Below are 25,805 nucleotides of genomic sequence, written 5' to 3' on the forward strand. Positions count from 1 at the left end.
GAGGAAAATATAACACATGGCTGGAATAGCAGGAAAGATTAAAGCTAATCTCAAAGATTATCGGCTGTAAACCTCAACCACATCATCCTCTTAAAACTGAAGAAATATTTCTCTCAATGAAAGCAAAGACTGACAAACTATCAATAACCAAACTCGATACTAAACACACAACCCCTCTGGATCAGATTATATAAACTAAAACCAGGATAAACAAATATCCTTTCCACACTGGACAGAAAGTCCATCATCCTGAAGATCCTGCAGAGAAGATCCACTATCCATTTCTCACTTCCAAAAAGACAACGAGTTTCTCAGTCATGTGAGAGAAAACACAGAGATCTGAAAACACTGGAGTGAATTACTCGACAGCGGGCTGTGAGATATGAGAGGAACACGATGAAGAGTTTTTCATCTTCATCAGTTCAGTGCTAAAGAGCTCTCACACATCCACACCTATCATAACACATCTCAAACAAGACAAACTAACTGATGCCCATCGGTTAAAGACGTCTCACAGCCGACACTATAGAAGAAAACTTTTAAAGTGAACTATTTGATGTTAAGTTGTGTTTGTTCTCAATTGACTTTTGCAAAAAAAGGTGGAAATATTCATCACTTTTTTCCATTACACTTGAGAAACTTTAAATGACTTTCATGAATGTTTGTATTTTTTGAAGGGTCATCATGTTGACTCCATATAAGAAGAGAACCATTTGGCATTTTAATATAAAATTGGTAATTTGTGTAAAACTGAAGAAAGTCAGTCATGTACATCTGTGATGAGGGTGAAAAAATTATTTGAGTTTTTGGGTAAAATATATCTTAAATGTACAGTTGTGGCCAAAATTATTAGCACCCTTGGTAAATATGATCAAATAAGGCTGTGAAAATTCATCTGCATTGTTAATCCTTTTGATTTTTCTTTTAAAAAATTTACAAAAATGTATCCTTTCACTGGATAATAAGAATTTAAAATGGAGGGGAAATATCATTATGAAATGAATGTTTTTCTCAAATACTCGTTGGACAGAATTATTAGCCCCCCCTAGAAATTCTTATTGGTAAAATATCTCTGAAGTATATTCCCATTCATTTTCACAATTTTCAGAACTCCAGCATGATTGTAAACACAAAATCATTCAGCTCTGGCTTCTGTTTCACAAAAATATAAAGAGGAGGGGAAACAAAGCCTTAATTCCCTTAATCATCCATCACAATGAGAAAAACCAAAGAATATATTTCTGATGTGCAGCAAAAGATAATTGATCTTCACAAATTGGTAAAGTGGCTTTAAGAAAAGAGCTAGAGCAGTGAAAATGAGCATTTCCACCATCAGGGCAATAATTAAGAATTTCCAACCATCAGAAAATCTTACAAAACTGCCTGAAAGAGAACCTATGCCTATATCGTCCTAATGTGCGGTGAGAAGGATAGTTTGAGTAGCTAAAGACTCTCCTAGGGTCACAGCTGAGGAATTGCAGAAAATTGTTGAGCCTCTGGTTCAGAAAACCTTTTAAAAAATTGTCAAACAGAACCTACATCAACACATGTTGTTTGGGAGAGCTACAAGAAAAATTCTCCTAGCTCATTCAAAAACAAACTAAAGCATATTCAGTTATCAGTCATGACTGGAACTTTAAATGGCAATGGCTTCTATGGTCAGATGAAACTAAAAAATGAGCTTTTTAGCAGCAAACACTCAAGATGGGTTTGGTAAACACAGAGAAAAAAAGTACCCCATGTGTACAATGACATATACTGCTGTGTTTTTGATGTTGTGGGCCTATATATCTGCTGGAGGTTCTGGACATCTTGTTAAAATACATGGCATCATGGATTCTATCAAATACCAACAGATAAAAAATCCGTAAGTGACTGACTCTGTTAGAATTCTTATAATGGGCCATGTTTGGATCCTTTAACTGTACAATAACCAAAACACAAACCTCAAAAACAACACAAAAATGGGTCACTGAGCTCAAAACCAAGCTTCTGCTATAGCCATTCCACTATTCTGACCTGAACCCCACAGAAAATGAGAGGAGTGAACTGAAGAGGAGAAGCAACAACATGTAGCTGGGAATCTAAAAGGTCTGGAGTGATTCTGGATGAAGGAATGGTCTCTGATCTCTTGTTAGGTGATTTCTTACCTATTCAGGCATTATAGGAGAAAATTTAGACCTGTTAAACTGGCAAATGGAGGTTTTAAAAAGTATTGAATAAAAGGGTGCTAATAATTTTGGACAATGTGTATTAGAGAAAAACATTTATTTCATAATCATATTTCCCCCCATTTTAAATTCTTATTATCCAGTGAAAGGATACATTTTTGTGAATTTTGTTAATAAAAAATCAAAAGGATTAACAATGCAGATGAATTTTCAAAGCCTTATTTGATCATATTTACCAAGGGTGCTAATAATTTTGGCCACAACTGTATATAGGTCTTATAAATTACAGACATGTAGATCACAGATGAATAAAGTTAACAGATCATGTGCACCTCATTTACACGACAACGACACAACTAGAGTTTTATAAATGGGATGGCCAAGGCTACTTTAGGGGGTCCATATAGTCCATGAAAGAAAACCATTAGAAAAGACATTAGATATATTCCTACTGCTAGCACACAAGTAAACAAAATGTAATCTTTTCTATTTCTCACATGTGAGGTCTGTTAATAAAGCAAAAGATCTCAGGTTAACTGCAATAACTTTCATAGAACTTTAAATAGCAGAGCTAAGCAAAAACATCATTTATTTAAAAGTAAATATTTTTTTATCTTTTACAAAGTAACAGAAGGTAGGCAGGGAGTGATTTTCTATTCTTATTTTGTTATTTAAAAACAGGTAGCTACTGTTTATTAGGCTTATAAGACCCAATGCAATACAATGTTATTCGGTTAAGACATAATTGTGTACTATGATTCTTCGACAAATGTTTTGTGTATTTGAAGAGATGCGAACATGAAAAAGATGCGAACATAAATTTAGCATTGTGTGCATGCATGCTATCTGTGGGTATAAAGCGATTTGCCGCGAACACGATGCTTGTCACATTTTCACGTTTTAAATATGCAATGTTGTAACAGTTATGTTTTGCCATTTATTTATTATCTTTTGGGGGAAATCGTAAAAAGACATTAGGAGGCAGTTTCCCGGACAGGGATTAGTCTAGCCTGCACTGACATATCTTAAAATACATCAAAGCCCTTTGTTTTGCCTTAAAATGCACACAAGAATTAAAATTTTTGATAATGCATGTTTTTTAAAACTATATTTCTTAATTAAACTAAGGCCTAGTCCTGGCTTAAGCTAATCCCTGTCTGGGAAACCACCCCAAAATCTCAGAGCTACAGTATTGAACTCATGTTGTTTTAAAGCAGTTTTACAAAGATAGTGCCTTACTCATTATATTCTTCTCTTATTTCATTCTTATATATCTATGAATATATGTATAAACATGCAGTCAGACTAAATGTTTCTCTATAGAAATCAGATTATTAATGTGACGGCTATAGTTTGAAGTAGCTCTATATCTCTTCTCTAGACAAACACTTTACACCTGCAGCTCTTTGTTGTCTTTCTTCTCAAATGTGTTACTGTATTATAGGAGAACAGCTAATAAAGCAGTGCACGCTTCATTGATTTTAAATGCGTGCAATAGGTTTATTATGGGTTGTTTACGACACAACATGCTGTCTTTTATGTACCACGCTAATTTAACTTTATGACTCGCCCTTCGCAGCAGTTTAAGTTAAGACATCTGTGCTCTGCATAGACGTGCATGACAGACACGGAAAGTCAAGTATACTCTGCTACATTTCACTCTTCATAGGCTACTCTGTGGATCATTTCCATACGGATCAACTGCGAATGAGTTCATGACGATGTATAGTCGTAGTGATATTTTAAACACAGCACTACACTTCAAAAATAAAAAACAGAGCGTTGAGTTTTGTTGTAAAAACAGTGCAAATTGAAAAAGAAAAACCAATATATATTTTAAAAGCATAGACTTATTCAGTTAACAGAAATACAAATACTATACACCAGGGCTAGTCAACTGGCGGCCCATGGGCCAAATGTAGCCCTCTTTTCATCTTCATCCAGCCTGCCCGTCATTTTTGTCTGATTTAAAATCAGCATGGTTACTTTTACCTTTCCAATGTACATGACAAATGACGGAAGTGACACGCCGAGCGGAAGTGATGTAATTCAGTGTTTTTCAATCAAACCACTTTATCAGTAACACTTTAATCCTTTAAAAACGATTGATTACTGCTGGAATGAGCTTCTCTCCCATGTGACACGAATTTACGAATAAACTGAAATTCCATCACCAGTGGGCGAACTCCAACCGAATATAGTGTACAATGGAAGGGTGGTTTTAACCTACTCTGCAAAAAATGACTTTCTTACTTAGTATTTTTGTCTTGTTTTCAGAAGAAAATATCATATAAAAATTCTTAAATCAAGATGTATTTTCTTGATTAGCAAAATGACCTAAGAAAATAATACTAGTTTTTAGACAAAAAATATACAATTTAAGTGAATTTGTGCTTAAAACAAGCTAAAATATCTGCCAATGGGGTGAGAAAATTTTAATTTTAATTTTAAGTGTTAAAGAAAAAACAAATCTTGTTTCACACTTTTTTTTCTCAACTAATTGGCAGAATTTAGCTTGTTTTAAGGACAATTTCACTTAAATTGTATATTATTTGTCTTAAAACTAGACTTATTTACTTATTTACTTAGGTCATTTTGCTCATCAAGAAAAAGCATCTTAACTTAAGAATTTTTAGATATTTTTACTGAAAACAAGACATAAATACTAAGTAAGAAAGTCATTTTTTGCAGAGTAAATATATCTTTAAACATTAAAAAAATGAAAACAAAGTGCAATATAAGTCATTAAAAAAAGTTTGGCTATATGTTGTGAATACTTGAAACTTAACAATTTAGTAACAAAAAGTAACAAAAACAACATAAGATATACCATAATATATAATTTAATTATATTATATATTATTTAATTATATTATATATTATTATATTATATTATATTACATTATATTACATTACATTACATTACATTAGGTTAAAATAGGAGTAAAAGTTTGGGCCGCATAATATTTACGTTAAAATCATTTTGTATTATTTGCAACGTTCAGTAATATTCTCTTACTATTCGTTTTTTTTAACAATGTGCTGCACTGCCAGACATCTCAATAAACACATCGAGTGAATTATTAAACTGCAAAAATGACTTTCTTAGTATTTTTTCTTGTTTTCCGCAGAAATTATCATTTTTTGATAATCAAAATGAGAAGAAAATAAGTCTAGTTTATAGGCAACCAATATACAATTTAAGTGAATTTGTGCTTAAAACAAGCAAAAATATCTGCCAATGGGATGAGAAAAAAATCTTGAAATAAGATAACTTTTTTCTTAAAAACACTTAATTCAAGAATCATTTTATTGGGTTTCCTAGGTAAACTATGTGCTGTTTATTTTGCTTGTTATATAAATAAACTACTTTTTTTACGTATAAAAATATACGTATATAACGTTGTTATTTATTCTTAGAGGAGTTTACAGGAATTTACGTGTTGACCACAAAAGCCACTTGTTTATGCTCTAACTGCTGAAACTGTCTATCTCTTTATCAATTTATATCTATATCTATATCTATCTATCTATCTATCTATCTATCTATCTATCTATCTATCTATCACGCTCTCACACTAACTTGCCCTGTTAAGTAAATCTGAACCCTTTAGTCAAATCTGCACAAAAAGAGATCTTGTAAGGATAAATGAAAGGTATGAAGAGAATGTCAACCCCTGGACCTGGGTCACCTCAGTCTGAGCAATCCCAGCATGCACTTTTCATCTGGATGTAAATTACCTCCTCGTACGAAGCCGTTGGTGGCGATGGCAGAAGTGGAGCAGCCCGTGATGGAGGTCACGACCGTTGCCATTAGGACGATGATGCAGGCATACGCTGCGGACATAAAAACACAAACGTGTCACGAGCGACTCGTCTTTGTGAAGATAAACACAGCCGCTCGAGTGAGTCGACGGCATCTCACAGTGACATTCGACACCTGCGTGATAACGACTGCACAAGAGTTTGCCTGTGAATTGAAACGCTCGTTCACACGACTGACCAAACCAAGCCAAACCTACCAATTCCAGCCTGGCCCACGATCCACGTCATGCGAATGAACAGCATCACGCCCCATATGTTTAACATGCAGCGCACCTGCACACAGGAAGATGCAGTTTAGACCCATGAAGAGGAAAAACAATAAAGACCAAAGCCGTTTGTCAAACCTCGCCTAGACCGGCACACCATCCATTTACTGGACACTAGTGACCGAAGGACAGGAACATAAAGGAATATTCGGGTTCAACTCTGTATCACGTGGCCATTCAATAAAATTCAAACTCAAAAATTAACAGTTTTCAATAGTTTAATATTAGGTGCCAGATTTTTTAAGAGTGTTTTATTGACTATAGTTTAATATCAGTGTATATTAACTTTTTACTGTCTGGTCTTGCTCTTTTAAATGTTACTGACATTTTAATTGATTAAAAAAGACACTGAAAGAAGTCCAAATGAGAGCCTTTTTACACCTGTTCACTTCATGAGTTTTCTTTGATCGGATAGCTTTTAAACCATATCCGAGACGGATTTAAATCCGATTGCTCAAACCACTTGAGGCGGTGGTCTGAGATGCATTTCTGATGAAAAGAGATTAGGGTAAATATTGTACATCTGATTGATGAAGTCAGCACTTTATTCCTCTCAAAGCAGAGACAGAGGCAAACAAACATAGACAACAAGCTTGTTTCTTTATGAAGAATTATTATACATGTCGATTATTTTTCTGTAAAACGCACACCTGACCTGTCAAATGTCTTAAAATAACCACCACAGAAATGATTGTGGTAATTGTGGTATAAGAGGAATATTTGACGATGGGTTGTTGAATTATTTGAAAATAATGCACACCCGTAGTGTAACTCCGCTTCACGTAATTAAATAATTAAACAGCCTTTCGTCAATTACTCCTTACATATGTATGACTTACTGTTAGAGGTGGGCAATATGGTAAAAATATCATATCATTTGTATTGTGTATGTGTCGGAGCTCCGCCATCCGTGCGTAGCTGTGGTCAGTATATTTTGACAGCTCCGTGGACACAGGCCCATACCTCGCCTTCATGTAGCGCGCCCTTTTGTCACATACTTGATGTAGGCACGAATCACGATGTTTCCGAAAAAGTATATCGTGGAGACATTTTAATCGTTCGCGATCAAATATCATCACCCCTACTTACTGTACTAGGCAATAATCTTGAATAATATGGGAAAATGTTTTTGATGAATGCATATTTTGTGCCAAGAACATTCGGTATCATTCTCTCATCTTAAACTGAGGTGGACTTTATCAGCTTTTTCATCCGAGCTTACTATATCTTTGTGTCGTTCTTTACGGCTTGTCCTCTACTTTTTGTTGGTCCGAGGATTTGGATGTTGCATTGATGGAGTCTCATAAATGTAGCTGTGTGTCATGTTTTAACAAATCCGGTTCCTGCTCACATTACTCACAGTCTCGGCTCCTCAGTGCAGTGTAGTTATTAAACCGTTGTTACTCAGTAAAGAGATTTTACCTCATACCCACTGAGTTCAAGGTCAGTCAACTGGAGCGCTCAACACCCACGCAGTACAGCAATCTATTCGACAGGACTGCAAAGTGGACTTTACAGTATGTACTATCTTAAGGGAGATTCCAATCCGAAGGGAGCAAACGGAAGAGGAGAAGGAAAATCACCCAGATGTCATCAGACACAAGATGTGCTTGCCTGCGTTGGGCTATCTCGAACCCCCATTCCCACCTATCGTGTTGCAAGTCGTGTGTTGTTCATGTTGTAAGGTGTACTGACCATGTGCTTATGTTGCTGAGGTGTTTTTTCCCTGTTCCCAAACTATACTCCCTTTGGAGCATAGTCTGGGGTTTTGTTTTGTAACCTACCCTTTCTCATGTAATGCTGTACTTCTTAATGCTCTGTCGACCTGTTCTGTCTACCCCATTGTTTTTATGTATTGTATGTATGGACAGGTTGATGGTTTCATTTCACTGGTTCTTGTGACCATGTGACAAATAAAGCTTCATTCATTCATTCATTAGTTGGGTTTCCATCACCCCGATCTCATAAGAAACATGTGATAGAAACGCCAAACTTAGAATAAAACAAAACAACTTGATGGAAACGCACCTAATTCACATTTGTTTTTCTTTCAAATTTTGAAAAGATTTACTTCACGTTTGGATAGAAACCTGTGTGTTACATCAACACTTATCACGGAGTATTATTCATTTTCCAGAAAGGTTGAGTAAGTAAGAAAGAAAGTTTGCCATAATGAATAAACTACATTTGACTGAAATGCTTGTATTGAAACATTTTGTGCGTTTTTTTTGTACCAATGATAACAAATAAGAAAAAAAGGAACAAAAAAACTTTGCTACTTTCTTGTCATAAAAGTCACTTGAAATTCATATAAAATAAAAGGTTCTTAACATTTGTTGTCAAATTGTTCTATAAATAAAGATTAAGGATATCAGTTTATGTCTATATATGAAGAGTTTCGTTGCAAAACAAGATAACTTGGTTTTTAACATTTCTGTCAAAACATGTTTATTATGTTGTTATCATGTTATTATTTAGTTTTATGGTGCTGCTTAGCTGTATTTTTTAAGTTATGAAGGTTTAAATCAAAACAAACCAACAGCAGTTGAATTGATATTAATTGGAATGCACAACCAAATAATTAGATTTCTGAAAAATTAAAACAACGTTTGCAACGAAACTCTTCATATATTAACAATCAAGATTATTCAACCCCCTTGACCTGCAACACATTTTGAACAAAATTTTATATATAAAAAAAACAATAAACAATTTAACAGATGCTTCAGTAATCTGTTAAAACACAAGATGTTTAAAAAATTGTATTGGCTCTAAACACTCAAAAGCTTGAAAAGTCATATTTTGTGCCAAATCTTTTATTCTTAAAAACCTCCAATAAACCCTGCCTGTAAGTATTTAGACGTTTATGGTCACCCTACTGTAATATAATTATATGTTTCTCTGATCAAACATTTATTTCCCTTAATGATTTTTCCTTTTGTTTTACCATAATCAATGATAAATGTATAAATAAAGCAACCAGCTGTGTCTGTAGAAACTCCTAGTGTTAGCAACTCTGTGTTTTCCTTTAAAAAAAAGCATACACATGTAAATGATTACTATCTCTGTGGGGTTGAATCATTTTCATTACAACTGTAGCCTATATTGTATTTACACTATAACTATATAGGCAAAGCGGGTAAAGTATCAGTTTAAATTACAGCTCACAAATGCAACACTTACAGAACAAAGGCAGCAAATTTGAACAGTAATTACAGAAAAATGCTTTTTTATTTTACTTGGATGGATAAACAGAATAAAATAATTAAAAGCTAACTGAAGGCTATCAAAAAAAATAATACATTATGTATATACTGAAGTGATGTGTTGTATCATGTATCTTTACTGACGTGACTCGCAGCTGACATCGACCGTATATAATAGCCTAGACTTTCATCTGGTAAGTCATGTATATAAAACAATTTAAACAAAATTATAGTATAAACTCAGTTCATCATTTCCTCATATTAACAGTCTTGTTGTTCAGTAATCTTTTATCATGTATAGCTGTAAAAATAGAAAAAAGTACCCTGGATTTTAAAAAATGTACCACAGTAGCTAAATTTATGTGTAATATTATGATGTAATAAGTAGTTATAAAATACTTACAGTATAAATAATTTGTAATTTTGCATATTCTTACCCATTTATACCCCAACCACCAAGTAGAGGTACTTTGTTTCAAATAGGTACGCAGTAAGTTCACTTTAATTAAGCTGTACATTGTGGGCTGTATTCGAAAACATTACCAAAAATGTTCTAGAACCAATAAAATATTACAATGTCAACTCAATTTTATTAAATAAGGAAAAATAACTTTTATTAACATGTTTTTGTTATTAGAGAAGTGTTTTGTTAAGTGTCCCCCCCATTTTTGTCCTGTCAATCATGACGCTGTGCACTGTGTACAGCAGCTCGTGCTGGACCGAGAAGGCAAACGTCCGCCCGCTGCCCATCATTATAAGTGCTGCCTTTTGTTGCATAAGCGTTGTTGAAAGTTTCTCAAAACTAAATTTGAATTAAGGTGAAGTAACGATTAATATATTTGCATTTTGTGCAGGAATCGAAGATCAGATTGATATCCATTAAGCCAAGATGAGTTTATGTAGCTAACAAATCAGACAGCTATCCGATCAGAGAAACGCATGAAGTGACCAGGTGTAAAAACGGCAATCATTTTGTGTCTATGGACACTGAACCCGGATCATTCCTTTATAACCCATTTGAACACATGAGCCCATTGGACCGAAATGCTTTCAAATGAGAAATGAATTCCTGTGGTGGTTTGAAAGACACTTTGAAATGCAGGACACTCTGAATAAATGTGGACGTGATGAGACGCAGTGTGACGTCGGATGTTAATGTGAACATGAGGACAAGTTTTAAAGCAGAGGAAGTCTTGTCATAATACTGAGCAGAAGACATGATACAGAGCTCATCTTCTGTCTGAATATATATGTATTACATGAGCACAAGCCAACATCAAGATGGACATTTACTCCTCAAGTTTATAACTAAAGTCAACTACCAATCATATTTAACCATGCAAATGATTTAAAAGAAATATAAAATGGCATGAAGTGATGTTTTCCTGGTGCATTAGTGCATTACATGAAATCACCACTGGTATACTTCACTGACTAATGTCTGTGTGCGTGTGTTCACATTAAAAACATTTCATTATTATACATCATATATCATTCACTTCACTTCTCACTGGGTATGTAAAGTGGATCAAACATTTTTGTACATATATATTCTTTATAATAATTATTATTGTTTTATATTCAGACCTCAGAGCAGTACATAGCAATACTTTCATATTCACAGTGAATTATACAGTAATAATAATATATTTTAGGCTTTATATTGTACTGTAAGTGATGAGAGTTATTTAAAATCATTACTGAATATCGATATAGCTGGCAAAATCACAAACTTGATTTAAATAAAAAAACACTTTACTGGACTTGACAGTTCACATAATTTCATTTTGTTTGGTGCCACATATGTTCATACTGAAGATTTATAACAGGATTAAAGAAGACAAACAGAGATTATAAAGAGAGCATTCTGTACAATATTACAATACTGTGTAAGTTAATATGTGAAGATACTCACCAGTACCCCTTTGATCCATCCAAACTTCACAACTCCTTTAGGCTCTGATGCTTCTTTAGCTGCGGCCTCTTCGGCAGGTGTCAACTCATCTCCATTAGCAAAACCATCTTCAAACGGTTCCTACAGATCATATACACACACATCTACATCAATACACACCACAACAACAACAACAACAACAGAAATCAACAGACTTTCATTCAGGTCACATCAATTAATATCATTTATAAATGGCTGCAACTAACAATTATTTTCATAAGCGACTAATCAGGCATTTATTTTTTCTTGATTAATCGACTAATCGGATAAAAACATATTTCCTCAATTAGATCATTCAGTTATTAAAGCTAAATAAGGCATTAAATTATGGTATTCACACGTAGAAGTTTTACTAATATTATCTTTTTGATGTTAATATTTTAGGTCTTAAATTAAAAGTTTGTGCAGCTTTAAAATAGTAAAACATTTTTAAAAATGTCAAAATATTAATAAAGAAAATCAATTGAGTCTTCAGGGATGTGCTGGTGCGGAAATGTATCCACAGATTAATAAACTCATTTTAATTTAACTTTAGACCTTGATGAGTGTTAACATTATTCATTATTAACAAAATAAATAAGCCATTATGATATGAAAGTAATATACATGCATTGTTACAGGAATAAAAAAACATGGATTTCCCCTTACTTTTACACAGATGATTAGTTTGTGGTTCAATTCTATTTTTATGTAAACCCAACAACAATTTAACAGATAAAAACTCACTTATATTAAAGGACGAAATTAAACCTTTATTAACAAGCGTTCTATCGCGCTTTTGTTTCTGTCATTGTCCTTCAGGGTTGCCAGATCCACTTAACAAAACCATCCCAATGGCCATTCAAAATTAGTCCAAACGCATCCCAATTACTCTTCACAACTAATAAAACAAATCCTTCAAGCTCTAACCTGCAGAAAAACATTAACCTGCTGAAACCCAATTTAAAACCCAGTCGAAAGACCGAGGACCTGGCAACGCTGCTTTGCGTGACAGAGCTGGTCGTGCGGTAAGAAGAAGCAGCGCCTGATAAATGGGCAGCAGTGTTGTATGAAGCGGACACATGTCTGCTGTCCAACGGTGGTGCAGGAGCATGTGAGGTCACAGACCAACTAATCGATACTGAAATTTGTTGACAATGAATTTCCTAATCCTTTTTATTGATTTGTTGAATTGCAGCCCTACAATTTATAAAGCGTCCAGATGGGTATACAACAATCAAAGTCAAACACTTTTGTGTTTTTCAATCACGTAATCAGTCACTAGTATCAAATAAAGTTAGTTTTTATATGGTGTTGCATACATTGTGAATTAAAAATGACTGAAATACGGCATGTAAAAATAACATTTGTTTGACAACTGACTAACTTATCATCATGTTGACCTGTATGATGTAACCCAACTCATATATCATCTATAATCTGAAGTTTCCTCACTCCAGTTTCCCATGACTTTCTTTGATCATTCATGAGCTGAGAACTCAAATTCATGAATTTATAACTCTTTTGAAGTCAGCATGAAATATATATTCGATCATCTGAAAATCATCTTCATTTTATCTGCTACTATTATCTGCGTGTGTGTGTGTGCGCGTGTGTGTGTGCGTAGTAACATCGTCATCAGCACAGTCAGATGTCCTTGAGTTAGTGAGAGGTCAAAGAGAGGAAACTCAGCACAATACTGTGACGACATTACAACTCTTGCTCTATAAATGTGACATTGTGAAGTTTATAGCATCCTGTGTCTGAACAGGGACTCACATTTAACCGTTTCACAGGTCAGCCGAACACAAGGACAAAGCAAACAATCAAAAGCTCAGAGCCGGCGGCGTTCAATGACAGCATACCACTGTGAGGTCCAACATCTCGCATTATCATCAGCGATCATCTCTCTCTCTCTTCTGTCTACAGCAGCTCATTTCTTTAGGAAACTCATTCCCATAGGAAGTACATGTGAAGATCATATCATCCTCTTCAGTGCCCTTCAACAAATGAATGAGTGTTGATAGCATTCAACATTCAGCTGTGTGTTTATTGATGGGGTTGATAGATTCAGGACATACTGTATTAAAGCACACGCGCGCACACACACAAGTGTACTTTACTGTAGTATTATAGTGATGATTAGAAGTAGAGATATTATATAAGTCTATTCATTTCTTTCTGTGCTATATTTAGATGACTTCACACTCGTACTCTATACAATGAAATGCAGTGCAGCTTAATCTGAATCTTATCTAAAGTTACATCTTATGAATCAGTGCAATAACTGTGAGGCGACCCATCCATCAACACATCTGTCTTTAATATCCAGCGGTCCACATCAGAATATGAAACACAGCTTTGTGTGGAGATTTTCAACAGCTTTTCATCAAATCACACTGAGACCTTAGATATGAAACCCTAGACAAACTATATGAAACCAGTGTGCTAAACATAAACAAACATCAAAAATACAGCTTTATTATTCACAAACATTTTAAACCAGAGTGTACAAGGGTCCTGCAGCTCTGTCCTAAATAACACAATGTAAGGTAACTCGGGCTTAGGCCAAAAAAACGAACGGAGCCTAAAATCTTTAAGACACCTTTCCACTGTACACGACAAACACTGTCATTCATTCCCTATGGAGAGTCGCAAAGGGGCTGCGTAAGCTGACGACCATCTGAGAATGCGTGAGATGTGATAGATTAGTAAAAAAATTATATTCGTAGATTATAGCCGCCTGAACTGGAATGAGCTTCTGTCCCTTGTTGGCACAGATTTACGATCAAACTGAAACTTCATTACGTCTGCCACTAGAGGGCGAACTCTAACAATCGTGTCCAAATGTAGTGTACAATGGAAAGGCGGCTTTAGTTTTAGTTATCATGAGTCAAAGTCACATTTATATCTTATATCTAACATTTATTTATAAATCACAAGTGATGAAGCCAAACCTCCTCCTACTGTTAACATGACACAGAAATAATGAAGGATTTCTATTAAGAGAAGAGATAGTGTTATTGCTTAATTTCTAATATGATAACTATTAATGTCTCTATAAAACTATGTTTGCCGATATTGAAATCATTTTAGGCTGTTTGTAATGAGTACAGTCTATGAATAACAGCTCTCCTGTGTGAAGGGTCTATCAGCACAGTCATGGGTTCAGACTGATCCACACCTTCTCAATAGTAAAGTATGAAAGGAGACTCGGCTATAATGAGTTACAACTGTTTGTCCACACACACACGCACTACAGTAGAGACTGAACAATACAAACACACAACTGTGTAGATTCAGCAGATAACAAAGAAACTCATACATGAGGTCAAGAGCTTTCGATGTGTACTCTATTCAGGAAATGCCTGCTGGGACTTATGGTTTAAAATAAATATACACTGCATATAACATTACAACTATTGAAGAGGTTACTATTGAAACTCAATACTTGTCCCTTAACGTCATCAGATTTCCAGGAATGACAGAATAATAAAATGACCGAGATGAGTTGATAATAACTATTAAAAACATCTATTTTAAAATAGATTACATCAGCCATCATGTGAACATGAATATTAAGTCATTTATATGATTGTGATTTATAAAGCGATGTCTGTGTGGTGTTTGATATAATCTGTGAACTGATAAAAACATGAAGTGTCTTTAAATCAATGATGAAGGCAGCATGATTGTTTAAATCATGTGAGATCTCTGTGTACTTAACTACGTGTTTACACATGCTGAGACAACCAACACCACACCCATACACTTATCTTTATCAGGTAATAAACATCATTCACATATACGGTACATCTGTGTGTCCATTACACAAACGCTCAGTTTACTGACCACCAATTCTAGTTTAATATATTTCTATAAACGGTTTCAACAGTAACAACATAAACCAACGGCTTTTGAGGAACAAACGTAACTTCCAGTAAACTCCGCAAAGAATCAAGAGTCCTTTTAGAGGAGTTTATCTCTGATAACAAGCAAAATAAACAATTAAAGCATATCAAAAACGACACTGAGCTAATGTTACTGTGTAAAATGTGTACTAAAGTAATGCAATCTTAACTACAGATCGGCTGCCAAACCTCCCTTCACATAGTCGTGATTCATGATCGCCAACTCCCCTCATCTTAAGAAAAACCAAAACATTTGCTATTTTCAATGAGATATTTGTTACAGAGTTAAGTTTAGCCATCATTCAGACCATCAAATAGAGACCGGAAGTTAAGTTACGCCCAGATGCGTAACTGCGACAACGCACAAGTGTGCGATTAAACCATCTATAGTGCGTATCACAGTTTTGCACTGTAGCAAGGCAGCTTTACAATAAATACAAAGTAGTAAAGAAAAATATTTTAAAACTTAAGTGTAATAAATACATGGCACTATTACACAATAAAACTTTAGAAATCTTGATGTGTGAAGGTTAAAGTAACTAAGAATAATAATGCAGGGGTGTCAAACATACAAACATGGCCCACAAAGGTGTCCAATTTGGCCTGGATGATGATGTATTATTAAATATTAAATACATATTTTACAAATCCTTTCAAGCAGGAAACGGCAGTTGCGAGTGTCTAGTTTATTTTCAATAGGAGACATGCGGAAAGAGACAAACCAACGTTTGCCGCACACTTTTATAAAATGCCCATGAATTGATTTCTGCCTTAAGCTGTAATGGCCACACGTGTGGAACACAAGTGGGTTCTAGTTTAAAAACAGTTTCTATTACATGTCGTGGTGGGTCAGGACTCGAAGAAAGCACAATTTAAAGCACAATGCCTGTGTTTTATGACTGTATTAGGTACTGTAATACCTTAGTTACAAATCTAGCATTTTCCCTGCAAAATGACTGTTTTTTATTACAAAGAAAAGTTCATGATTTAGGAATGATTTTGGCAATCCAGAGAGGATAAGTTATAATTCTGTTAAGGTTCCAGACAGAGGAAGTTTTCATCATCAGACCAGTGTGGTTTTACACATGTTATGAAATGTAGCTATCATAGAGCCGTGTGTTTTTCTAGTTTTCTTGGCCCTCACAAGGTGACGTTACTTACCATCCGACCCTCAAGCTAAAATGAGTTTGACACCCCTGCTATAGAGGAATCTGAGGAATCTTGAGAAACTAGGTTTAATTTTGAATACATCACTCATCTCTACTGACACTAATCAGTTAACCCATGTTAACCTGAGAGAGAGAGAGAGAGCGAGTGAGAGCGAGAGCGAGAGCGAGAGAGAGAGAGAGAGAGAGAGAGAGAGATGAGGTGCTGTATGACTGGAGGCTGAGCACTACAGGCCTGAACACTGATCTCATTACAAGGGCACAGTGCCAAGTACACAAAGGTAAATGGAACCCAAAACAAAACGCATTCGGAGTAAAGAACAGAACATTCAGTCTGTAACTTAAGATTAACTTAACCAAACCACTTACAGTCTACTAAACTCAAATATATCCTGAGGTAGAAATGTGAACAATAAAGGAAAAAAATGCGTAATATGTGTAAAGGTATATTGGATTTGAGCATCTACTTTTACCTCATTTGTAAGTCACTTGGGAAAAAACGTCTGCTAAATGACTAAATTTAAATACATTTCATGTCTGCAAATCAAACATTTTATCAAAAATATAAATCAAAGCCACATAAAAAAAAGATTGGCCGCAATACAACCCAGCTTTAATGGTTAAATGATAGTAAAAGACTTAAAGCCAATTATGAATGTGAATTTAACCTTTTACTGTTCACACAGCTCCTGTTAAACGCTTATTAAAATAACATTTAAGTTCATTTTTCCAAGGTTTCCAACATTTATTTTTGTAATGGTGTTTTAATAAACATTTCATTAAAAGTGTTAACAGAGTTTTCTTGTAACAGAGGTGAAAGTGTTTTTATGAACCGTGAGAGATGACGTATAACCAGAAGACACGTCACAGCAGTCAAAACAACATCTGCAGTAGATTCAAGTGCCTGTTTCACTTCTCAGTGCCCTGTGTTTGAACAGTAGCAGATCATGATGAAGGACAAATAAACAGCAGTAACACCAGATCACAGTGGATTTACAAAAGCACAACTGGAGCTCATCTGGATCATAGGGCTGGACCAGATTATTCGAATATTCATTCGGTGGGTAGATTAAAAAATTTTTTAACAACATTATTAGTGTTAATGCACAGCCCTCCCGCTCTATATGTGGTGCTGAGAGATACCAACCCTCAAACACCACAAGAAGATCATCACGCTCGTGTTTGGCCAGAGGCTGTGCATTTACACTAGTATGCTACAGTGATTTTTTTATTTATTACAGTTTGTTGAACAACTTTTATTTAAACAGCCAACCCTTTACAGTGTCAGGAATAGCTGTGCTTTACAGTGTGTAATAACTGTATGATTTATTCCCCCTCAAAGCAATCCGATATACATACAGTATGTCCATCATCTTTCAGACAAACACATTTGGAGTTATTTTAGTAAACGTCCTTGCCATTTCAAGCTTTACAATGGTGTTAAACAGGGATCAGGGAACAACTTCTGACTTTAAGCATCCATTCTTCACAGAAGTAATCTACATGACTCCAATGGGTTATTAAAGGTCTTCTGCAGGTAATTCATATGATTTTGTAAGAAAAATATAAATATATTTCAAACTGTATAAACTATAATAAGTAGTTTCCAGTAACAACGGCATCTTGGATTTACAAGAGTATTTAGGCAACGTTCCCTATGGCAGTGGTTCCCAAACTTTTTCAGCGTGCGGCCCCCCTTGTGTACGGTGCATTCCTTCACGGCCCCCCAAAGAAAATTTGTGACAAAAAACTGTTCTAAAACTCAACATTTAAAAAAAAAACATTTAATTATACAAAAAAGTAGTGCTTTTGGTTAGTAGCCTTATTTTTTTAGGTTTAATTACACAGAATTCATGATAAATTAATGTATTTCATAAAATGTCATAAAACTGGGGCCCCCCTGGCACCATCTTGTGGGCCCCCAGTTTGAAAACCACTGCCCTATGGCATCAAGTGTTCACTACGTGAAAACTCTCATGAATCGCCTGACCCTAACACGAACACAAAATAAGGTTATTTAAGGTTATTTTTTCAACCCCTACCCAACTCTTTTTCCAAACCCCTGAGCCCTTGTAAACCCAATGTTTTACTTTATTTTTATAAACCCCCACCCACTCTCTTCCTAATCCCAACTCCTTGAACCCTTGTAATCCCAATGCTTTAGGTTCTTTAACCCCCAACCCAAAACTTAATATCTTACCTTTTTTCAAAACTCAACCTTAAGGTTTTTTGTTCCCAAACCCCCATACATTTTTAAACTCTAAATTAATTTTGCCCCATCCTTAAACCCCCACTTTTCCTCCCTCCACCCCTCTTTTTTATTTCCAAAAACCCATGTGGCAATTTAAAAAGCACGTCTCCCGTTTAATTTTGACCAAAATGACCTTAATTCTGAATCCTTATCACTCTGTATTTGTATGGTTTTTAATTATAGTTAAATGTTTTTGATGTTTTTTACTACTGTGGTTAGTTTTATACATTATCTATTTATTTATTTATTTTATTTAACCAGGTAAAATCAGTTTACAAGTTCTCATTACAACTGCGACCTTGCCAAGATAAGGCAGAAACAGTGCGACACACAGGGTTAAACATGAGAAATGAATATTCAATCAATCAAAAAACCATTCCATAAACATCAAGTGTAGTACATACAATATAATTATTAAAATAGACATGCCTATTCTATCCCAGATATGACATTTTAAGGTGTACCTGTGTCTGAGGCAGCCTATTCAGGCCTTCATTCCCCAAACCCAACCCGTCAAAAAAGAATGCAGACCAGAAAGTATTTCGACATTTCACAAACTTCAAAGTAAAACAACATATTTGTGTTGTTTATGCAACAGTGACACTTGTATTAAGCTGTCAGTCTGTGGACATGAGCAGAAACTGATCAGTGATCAGTTATCACTGCATATGGTCACCTCAGCTTTAGTGAAGTACAGAAGACTTCTGTTTTCTGTCCATAAACAGACTCCTTCAGTTTCATTCTCAGATATTCTCCAATAGAAATCACAAATGTTTGTATTTCTTCATGAAGTGAACTCCCAGTAAACAACATCATTAAGGATTAGTAAAGCAGTAAGCGGTGCGTTTTACCCAAGTGATTAACGTACATCATCATGGAAAAACCGTCCCAGTACAGATTCACGGAGAGTGTAATGAATGACATGCTTTGTTTTGTTTATTACAGTTATAATTGTACGACATTTCCTCTGTGCCTCACACAGGAACAAAACAGAGTTTCATCTAAACAGGAACTAAAGTTTCTCTCACAAACACCCCTGAAATCAACCAATCACTGAAGACCACAATCTGATAAACAACTGTACGCACATGAGTTCACCTTCAGCACAGCACAGCACTGATCTAACTCACTCAATGAATGCGGTCTTCACATATAACTACATACACACAGTTATGTATTCATGTCAGCTCTCAGTTCTCCATTTTAAGGCTCAAGCATAGTTGGATAAAACTTCATTTTTGGGGTAAAAGAAGAAGAAAATCTAAAAGGATGAAGAGAGGAAAACTGTTTTCGACCATTCGTACACCCCCTTTGCGTCTGGAGGTGGGAGTATGTAAATAGCCGTTATGCACATCGTTTTAAACAACAAACATCACAGGCGTGAGAAACAATGAGTAAACAGGGCTGTATTTGATAGCAAAAACAAAGGGAATTAAAATACTCCAGCAACATAGATATTAGGTGCGTTCATTTGTGCAAACGTGAGACCAAAATTCAATGAGCTTTCCTTTTTCATTCAGCAAATGCACAGATAAAGCGGTGAATTTACTTTACTACAAAACTACAGTTTTGTTGCTACACACTTCCTGAATGAAAATGAGTAAAAAAAAGAAAGAATTTGTCACAGAGGAAACATATGCGACTTTTAACCCCTTGTGGTAAAATCATGTTTTAATGTTGTTTCTATGTGATGTTTTTTGCATGCAACTTAAGCTATTTTAAGACATAAATAAATAATTTCATAGGAAATACATTAAAGGGGACATTTCACAAGACTTTCAGATGTCAAATAAATCTTTAGTGTCACCAGAGTACATATGTGAAGTTTTAGCTCAAAATACCCCACAGATAATTTATTATAGCATGTTAAAATTGTCACTGTAGATGTGTGCAAAAAGTGCAGTTTTTGGGTGTGTCCTTTTTTATGCAAATGAGCTGATCTCTGCACTAAATGACAATGCCGTGGTTGGATAATGCAGACTAAGGGTCGGTTTTATCCCCTTCTGACATCACTAGGGGAGCCAAATTTCAATGAGCTATTTTTCACATGCTTGTGGAGAAAGTTTTGGTAAACCAAAGTTATTTGCTTTGATCTTATAGTTGATAAAAGCACTGGGGACCCAATTATGGCACTTGAAAATGGAAAAAGTCACATTTTCATGAGATGTCCCCTTTAAAATATTTCATTGTAATGATTAAAGCCAAGTTCAAAATAGATCACTGAGACAGATGTCACCCCAAAAATATCCATACCTGATTATAAAGTAAAGTAACATACTGAGACAGAGGTCCCAGTTGTCATCTTAACATCAACAACTCTAACATCCAAAACATTTCTTTACGTTAAAAAAAAAAAGAGGAGGGCTGGACTGTGTGTGATGATATGTTTGTAATCTAAATGTACTTTAACATTGTGAGTTGAACAAAATCAAAGCTGAACAGAAAGTTTTAAGTCAAGGTTAGGGTGTGTATGTCGTCTACTGCAGAAATTATTATATGTAAATTTAAACTAAGAAAAGCAACACTAGTGTTTTGTGTTCATTCAAGTGATATAAGCTTATATATAGTGAATTTTAAATATGGTATGAAGTGTGCTCTTTGTGATTATCCTTATAGTCTCGCTTTCATGCAGACATGTGTGTGTGTGTGTGTGTGTGTGTCTGCGTACAACATGTGCTCTCACATATGTGAAGTTGGTCCACTGGGTTTGGGGTTATTAATAGATGTTGAAGAGTTAATTGGACACACAAACCACCAAATGTCACACTACCTTTACACTACACTATAAGGGAGAAAATGTATGAAAGAATTTCTATTAGTTTTTTTCCAAGCCTCACTATCGATATAAATGAGCATAAGATTTTATTTATTTTTATTTTATATTGTGTAACAGGAAAGGATTTAAACAATCGAGCCTGACTCAGTATAAAACTGGTTTTTAGCAGGTTCCTGCTCTGCAGAACATAAATACCACACAGACAACAAACTCCAAAACATGACAACAACCATACAAAGATACAACCATAGATGACTAATTGATAGGGGTGGGACGGTTGTCATGACCACCGCACCACCGCGGTGGTGCAATGCCACCGCAGTGGTGAAGTGCCACCGGCGGTTGTGTGACGTCACATATCAGGTGAATGATTAAACAAAATAATAAGTAAAAATTGCAGTTTTTTTTACACGTGAAATAATAATAACAAAAGTTGTACAGTAATTCAAAGCCTAAGATACAAATTTATAACATTGTTTTATGTTAATACACAAATCTCCGCTACATTACCATGTATGGCGTTTCCACTAAACTGGTGGATTTTAGCATAACTCAGCACGTTGGAGTTTAGCCATGTCACTGTGTTGTGCGTCTGCTTTAGTTTCTTTTGGTCTCCAGTGACAGTGATACATACACATCACGTTTGTCTTCTGTTGTGAAATAAAAATTTTACCAGGTTAAAGTCGCGCGCATCAGGAAGCGCATTTAGTGAAACTTTATTTTCTTTCACCATTTAAACCACCCTAACCCCCCCATGGACCCCACCACCGCAACACCGGCGGTTGTTGTTGATGGTTCCACCGCGGTGGTAAAAATTTGCCACCGTCACAGCCCTACTAATTGATTATTGTTATGTATTAAAGGCTTTATTATATTTCATGGTTCATGTGCAAACCCCGCATTAATGTTCTTATTTGCATACTATTGAAATAAATTATATTGAGAAATACATTGAAAATTATTTTTAATTCAGATTTTAATTTTAAAACCCATGTACGTAATATTACCAAAACTGCATTCTACCATCTGAAGAACACTGCAAAAGTAAGACCAAGTTATACATGCTTTTATAACTAGTAGGCTTGACTACTGCAATGCCCTCCTATCGGGGTTATCAAAGAATACAATTAACCAGTTACAACTGATCCAAAATATGGCTGCTCAAATATTGAAAAAAACTTTCTACAAAGCTTACAATATATGAACCTATTAGGACTCTTCGATCTTCAGAGTTTCGTCTTTTAACAAAAAACATGGTGGTGATGTTGCCTTCAGCCGTTATGCTCCTCCTCGCCTCTGGAATAATCTCCCAGAGGACATGAGACGTGCTGATAACATAAATATTTAAAATATATTTTTTACTTTGGCTTTCAAGTCATTTTGGTTTAATAGCTTTTTATTTCTATTGATTTTTGCTTTATTGTTTGTCTTTTCCCATATTGTTATATTTTAAATGATGTCTTTTATTCTGTAATATCATATATAATTTTATCCTGGTATTTACATGGAAAATTATGCAACTTGTATTTTATGTGTTTGTGTATTTATGCGTTTTTATTATTATGTACTCTAAACTAGGGGCCTATACCATGAAGCCAGTTTAGTTGGTTAGCCAGATAAGTTTAGGATTAGCATGAAAATAGCTTGTACCAACAAGGCCTGTTCACACTGGCTTGGTTTTGTCAACTTGAAACTAATCCTGTAACCCTGAGTTTGTTTAACCATTATCATGGTACAGGCCCCTGTAAAGCACTTTGAACTAGGGATGCTCATATCAGTTAATTTCCCCGACCGACAACCTTATAAGATTTTAATTAGGGATGCTAAACAATTAATCGCGATTAATCGTTAGCAGAATAAAAGTTTTTGTTTACATCACAAATGTGTGTAAACTGTGTATAATAAATATGTATATATATATAAATATGAACACATTCATGTATAATTTTAAGAAAAAAAAATGTATATATTAAGTATTTATATTTATATATAATATAAATTATACATAAATATACAAATGTATATACACATGTAAACATTTCTAAAACATATACATTTATGTGTGTACATTTATTTATACAAATTTATTATACACAGTTCACACACATATATGATGTAAACAAAAACGTTTATTCTGCTAACGATTAATCGCGATTAATTGTTTAGCATCCCTAATTTTAATATGAAATTGTCATTGAGTAAAAATGCAGTTGACGGTTGTCTGTGAACTAGTAAAAACAAAACATTTAACAGCAGCGACAGATCAACAACAGCACCAGGATTCATACATCAGATCAGATTGAATTAATCATATCAGATATTCACGCAACATTACCTTATTAAAAAGCACGCGATCGGTCCAGAGGATTAATATCCAAAAAGGGCAGATTGTCTCTGTTTCATCTACCACAGTGGTCATTTCTAAAGCAAGACGCTTTTCAGAAAGTTTTGCTTTTGCGTCGTCTTTCTCCGTTTGTGCAAAAAGAGAGATGTTTTTGATCAGGGTCTGAGGCCATCAGCGAACGTCTGTCCGGATGTGCGCGAGACGGACCGCGTTGTCTTGCGCAGATACGCGGGCGTCTCCGTTCAGCCTTCAAACACGCATACAAATGATTTCTCATACAAATGATTACTTTATCAGACCGTCAGGGCAGCAAAAATTTGTGTCATTTACAGGACATTCACAAATTAAAGATAGAAAAGTGGCGAAATGTCTGTCGGCTCATGAAAACACGCACCGTTTATTAACAAATATTTTTTTATTTTAACTGATAATGTTAATCGGTCATAAATTCTTACCTTCGGTTAACAGTTAAACGGTCAATGTGAACATCCCTACTTTGAACTGCATTAATTTGTTTGGAAAAGTGCTATATAAATAACATTTTGATTGATAAATTGATATTGAGAAGACACATCCAGAAAAACACTCAGTGCATCATTATTGTTATTCCAGAGAGCATCAGATCACCCATATTTCATACAGTTTTAATTAAACCATACAACAGTGGTTGTAGTCCCGCTCTGGAAATCAACACCAGACACGTAAAAATTTCCTTTAGTTGGGGTTCAAACCTGGGGTTTTCTCAAGTAATCGAGGACACAGGCAAAGTAAAAGATGCTTTAAATGTGAGATAAAGTGCACGGTGACCTTATAACATTTAACAAACAGCTCATTGTTTTTAGATCTGATAGAGTTTATTCAGAAGACATGAAGAACATCAGGTGTTATACGTCACTCTGAGATCTCTGTGGATACTCAAACACAACACAAACAACAAAACCGGTGGATAACAAAGACATTCAAGTGTGAGACACAAGCTGGGTTTCCACTAAAATGTGAAGTGAATCTCTTCAACATTCATAAAAAAAGAAAAACAAACAAATGTGAATTAGGTGCATCAAGTTGTTAGAGTGAATGACAGTGGTATTGGTAACCAACAGCAAATAAATCAAGGCACACTTAGAAAATTGAGACAGGGCTGCATTTACTGTATATGGTAGAGACAACGACAGCCGACACAGCTAGACGATCAGTCACATGGGTTTAACGTTCACTACGTCACAATTTATTTGAAAACTAATTGATAAAAATCACTAATGGGACTCAAAAACACACACATATTAAATACAGACATGAACCATTCATAGAAAATCTTGTCAGTTCTGTAACATCTCACTACAGACTGTCAATCTAGCTTTTGATCTCCCAACAAAAGATCTACTCCTAAACTCTAAACGAATATATAAGACAGGTGATAAACACTAACTGTTACCAGTATTGTACTGGTATACAAAACTCTGTCTGTACTTAACTATACATGCAATGGTGTTTGATGTGTGCATACTACTGCCTGTAGCACTTCACTACCACAGGTGATACGGTTGTCATAGAGACCATTACATCTCTACCACAGACACGCACGCACACACAGGTTAATATAAAATTTCAGGTGTGCATTACTGCTATGTAGTCTACAGTGATGCTCATGAGACGGAGTACAGACACAGGAGGTGTCAGTGAAAGAGCTGGAACTCAAAGGAGACATGACATCTGGACAGAGGAACACACAAACATCTGTTACATCATCTGTACTGAGGTCAGCTAACAATAACTCAATCAACACCAAAAACCCACAGACACCAAAACCTGACACATGACTGATAACATGCACCCAATAATCTGATAAAGATGCTCACTTTATCTGCTTATTAACATATGGACATCAAAGTGTTATGTGAGGGTGAGACACAAGCCTATAGTCAGGTTTATTTCACATAACAATACATCGATATGGAT

General features: G+C 35.1%; 1 protein-coding gene across 2 annotated transcripts in view; it reads right to left on the reverse strand.

Annotated features, from left to right (window-relative positions):
* slc12a2 (solute carrier family 12 member 2) overlaps positions 1-25,805 on the reverse strand; it is a 53,014-nt gene that overhangs the window by 22,382 nt on the left and 4,827 nt on the right. For both annotated transcript variants that reach the window (XM_065240411.1, XM_065240410.2), the window contains exons 2-4: positions 11,384-11,503; positions 6,194-6,269; positions 5,913-6,008 (exon numbers count right to left, since the gene is read on the reverse strand). In XM_065240411.1, coding sequence (XP_065096483.1) covers positions 5,913-6,008; positions 6,194-6,269; positions 11,384-11,503 — 292 coding nt within the window. The remainder of the gene's footprint in view (positions 1-5,912; positions 6,009-6,193; positions 6,270-11,383; positions 11,504-25,805) is intronic.

The sequence above is a fragment of the Paramisgurnus dabryanus genome, chromosome 11, assembly GCF_030506205.2.
Source record: "Paramisgurnus dabryanus chromosome 11, PD_genome_1.1, whole genome shotgun sequence".
Lineage (NCBI taxonomy): Eukaryota > Metazoa > Chordata > Actinopteri > Cypriniformes > Cobitidae > Paramisgurnus > Paramisgurnus dabryanus.